The sequence below is a fragment of the Monoraphidium neglectum genome (assembly GCF_000611645.1).
Source record: "Monoraphidium neglectum strain SAG 48.87 unplaced genomic scaffold scaffold03985, whole genome shotgun sequence".
Classification (NCBI taxonomy): Eukaryota; Viridiplantae; Chlorophyta; class Chlorophyceae; order Sphaeropleales; family Selenastraceae; genus Monoraphidium; species Monoraphidium neglectum.
In genome coordinates this window covers 1,821-5,766 of record NW_014009644.1, presented here as the reverse complement: position 1 = coordinate 5,766, position 3,946 = coordinate 1,821, and the positions used below count along the sequence as shown (strand labels likewise).

The following is a 3,946-nucleotide window of genomic DNA, read 5'->3' as shown; positions in this document are numbered from 1 at the left end:
AGGCACAGCGACGGCCGGCGCCCAGCACGCCAACCACTGGCCCCCGGCTGGGGTGGGTGCTGCGCTGTTCATGCAGGCGCAGGCGCCCCTGGCTGCTGCTAGGTGGTGCGGCAGTGGCGCGTTGCCTGCGTGCGCGGTCGGCGGCGGCGCGCCCTTTGGCGACCAGCTGCAGGGCGAAACGGCCGACATCCATCTGCATGCCTTAGCAGCGTCGCTGCCGCCGCAGCCTCAGCCGGCGACGACGCCGCGCCCAATGCACCCTGCGGAGCCGCGCTGCGCCTCTGAGGCGCGGGCTGCCAGCGGGGCCGCGGCCGCCTTAGACGCTGCGCCCGGAGTGGCGTGCTGCCTGCTTGTCGACGATGCCGCGGGCTGCGCCGCGGCAGACTTCCTAGACTTCCATGATGATGTCATTGCTTCTGACCTGGACAACTTCTTGGTGATATGATCTTATACCCATCTGGGAGTGCACTGATCTGACAAGTTGTGTCAGGGCTTAGCTTCATCATGCACATTTGTGGCCAGGCCAAGGCTTGCCCCCTTAGGTTGGACGCCCACACAGAAGGAAGTGTGGCGCGGACCGTCACTACCCCTAGCTTACACGCATACGCATGAGTTATGAACTGCAAGAAAAAGCTTGGGTTTGGGCCGAAGCGCCCGTTGCGCCCGCGGCCCAGTAGCCTGGGGCGCTGGGGCGCCAGAAGGGACGAGGCTCGGTTTGGGAAAGCCCCGTTGTGGGTTACTGCTGGACATGCTGCCGCAAAGAAGTTGGGCGTGGGGAGGGGGTGGTGGCGTTCTTCGTGAGGCGGCTGGGTGATTGCTGCATGTGGGGTTGCGATTACGTGTGTTGATAACTGGCAGGAATTTGCAGGGTCGCTCCACTTTGGCCCACGAGTAGAACTTGTTGCTATAGATACAAGGGCCTTCCTCTGCGCCCCACACTTCTCGGCACGCAACAAGGCGAAGCACAAAAGCGTCTGCACGCCGGGGGTCGCGCCCCCGGGGCGAGCGGCGCGCCGCGACCATCGAAGCCGTGGCGGCGTGTACTCAGGGCCTGAAAGTCCAGTGCTTTGCAGCAAAATGAGCCCCGAGGTCGCTAGTGAACCTCTCCCTTTGGCTTTACTTCCATCTCCGGTTTCCATTCCCTCCTGCCCCGTTTTTTCCCTCGTGCATTTTGGACGCCAGGGGTGGGGAGCTGCTTGTCGGTGATGCGCCGTGCGGCCGCACCCAGCCTTCATGCTCGCTGCCTGCGGGCATGGGGCGGGGCGCACATGACGCACGTGATTCTGGCCGTCCACTAGCACAGGCCGAGGACTGCACTTGCACTCCGGCTCGAGCAGTTTCATTGTGAAGCGGTGCCGCGCCGTCCGCGCCCTGGCCCCTGCAGTGCCATCGCCTCACACACTGTCCACATCCACGTCATTTAGTCACTTGACCCCTGATCTCCTGCCGACTCTATCTGTGCTGTCGAGCCTCGCGGGTGCCTTCGCTCGGAAGTTCTGCAGTCGCGCCCAACTCGTGCACCCCGACTGCCGGCGACCGCCCCGGGTAGTGACCTGTGTCGATGCATTAGCACAGGCGCAGGAATCACTGCGCCGCCCCGCACGCACTATGCAGAGTTCGTGCGCCATGGTGCACGTCCGAGCTGTGTGAAGTGCGCCTTCACTAGCCCACTCCATCTCACCAGCGCGGGCACGCCGGCAGACGTCCCGTCCGACCCGCGCTACAGCTAGCCCTCGCCAACCCTGCAATGAACGCTCCCCTGCGCTTCACCCGACGCCGCCCAAACGCACGGCCCACCTTACCCTGGTGTTCAAGGACGTTCAGCCGTGCGAAGGCACTGCTACAGCACTTTTGTAGCGGAAGGAGCGTTGATTTAAGGTGGCACACCCTTCGTATGCCCGCTTGCGCCCCTAGCCGCTGTGGCCGCTGCACTCCTGCATTTGGGGCCCACTGCAGCGGCAAAGAGGTGGCGACTTGGCCTCAACATGAGCGAAACAATGCCGCCTCGACTTCAGCTGCGTCGCTGGTATGTCTATACTTGCGTTGTGGGTCGGCGTGCAAGCAGCAATATTGCCGCTTTGTAGAGGGTGCTGTGTTTTAAACACACCACATGGTGCACAGTGGGGTGCTGCAGCAGCGTGGTGACCTTACAATTTCCATATGGAGGTGCAGGCATACGTGCCTGCACCTCCATAAGGTGCGCCTTAAAGAACTTGGTGTGCATGCAGCACGGTTTGGCTTACAGCACGGCCCCAGATCCCATCTGCACCCGTCCACACACGCAAAACCCGCCCTCTTGTGCCCACTCATGGGGCCTTCTTCTACACGTTTTATTTATTAGGTCTATTGGTCTGGTGAATGCAAGTGCCTTTCTGTAACACAGTGTCTAATGCATAACAGTGCGGCCCATCCAGGAGGAGCAGAGACGGCAGAAGGAACAGCAGCAGCAGAGCACCACCACCACCGGCAGCAACAGCAGCAGCGGCGGCTTTGGCTGCACAGGCATAGCCGCTGGTGGCGTGCTTGCTGCTGTGAAAATATGATACATGATACCGGCACTCGATCGTCTTGTAAGCACAAGCTGCCCCATGGTGAAAACTTCGCGCGGCAGTCCTGGGGCAGTCAACGCAAGTGGCACCCTAGCTAGTGACCCCCCTGCCAACTCGCACGCCTCGAGTGTTGGTGTACCATTATGCAATTGCATCGCGCCTACAATGCTTCAAACTTGTTGTGTGTACACCTACGCATGATTGCTTGCCATTGAGGGACCATTTCTGCACAGTGCGTCGACATCTGTGTGGTGCTGCAGCAAAGCGATGTTGGCACATCATACACAAGCTTATTCAGGCAGCCAGTCATTGCGCCAGCGTCACGCGGTGCTCACACGCGCGACCAGCCCCCAAAGTTTCGATCCGCGGCTGAAATTCGCGGTAAGCACGCTCATCAATGTGTATGACAGTAAGGATGCGGTTGTGTCGTCGTTGTTGGCGCGGCCCGACCCCTGCGGCTGCTGCACACGTTTGCCGCCGTCAGCACACACCGCTGCCCGCTGCGATGCTTGCAGAGGCCAGAGTGGCTCACGCCCCCGACACCGCCGCCACCGGCCGACAGCGAGCAGCAGCTGCAGGCGCCTCGACCCAGCAGCAGCGCCAGTGCGGCGGCCCCCGCTGCCGCAGCAGCAGGACCAGCGGCAGGCGCACCACGGCCGCGCGTGCCGATCCCCCAGCGCGCGCTGGGCGTCGATTATGGAACGGTCTGGACCGGCCTCGCCACCGGCGAACTCGGCCGCGGCGCGCCGCTGCGCGTGGCGCGCGGCGAGCGCAACAACGCGGCGGCCCTGTGCCGCGAGGTGATCGCGGACGCGCTCGCGCACGGCGCAGGCGGCATCGTCGTCGGCATCCCCCTGCGGCCGGGGCAGCACGCGGGCGACCCCTCCAGCGACTCGCCTCACGTGAGCCCTGCGCGATTACCAGGATGCGCTGGTCTTGCGTGCCCCCGCGCCCCCGCCGCTGCTGCGGCCAATCCCCAACCCCTCGCGCAGTGCCGGTCACCCACTGCCAAATGTTACCTCCCTCGCCGAGCGCCCCGCAAACCGCCACGCTGCGTTTGCGCGCACCGCAGGCGTCCCGGTGCCGCAGCTTTGCCGAGACGCTCTCCATCATGGCGGGCGCCAGCGGCATCGACGTGTTCCTTTACAGTGAGCGGCGCCACCCACAAGCACACAGCAGCGCGCCCCCACCCACACCCACACACATGCTACCCGCTATTGCCGGCAAAATCCTGCCCGACAGCCTGTATCCAACGGGCAGGGCGGCGTCCTGGGTGGCGAGTCACCCCGCCCGCCTCCTCAGCCGCGCGCACGAGCCCCTTTCAGCAGGCACAGCGACACTGCCGGGGCTCTCCTGCGGCGCGCGCGTCTGGCTCCTGCCGGTGGGGGATGCTTTTT

At 63.9% G+C, this 3,946-nt stretch overlaps 1 protein-coding gene across 1 annotated transcript in view; it reads left to right on the top strand.

Annotated features, from left to right (window-relative positions):
- Positions 1-1,997: 1,997 nt before the first annotated feature.
- Positions 1,998-3,946, top strand: part of MNEG_13691 (hypothetical protein) — a gene marked incomplete at both ends in the record, with an annotated part of 3,198 nt that continues 1,249 nt past the window's right edge. Inside the window, 3 exons of the mRNA XM_014037838.1 lie at positions 1,998-2,026; positions 3,112-3,451; positions 3,622-3,697. Coding sequence (XP_013893292.1) covers positions 1,998-2,026; positions 3,112-3,451; positions 3,622-3,697 — 445 coding nt within the window. The remainder of the gene's footprint in view (positions 2,027-3,111; positions 3,452-3,621; positions 3,698-3,946) is intronic.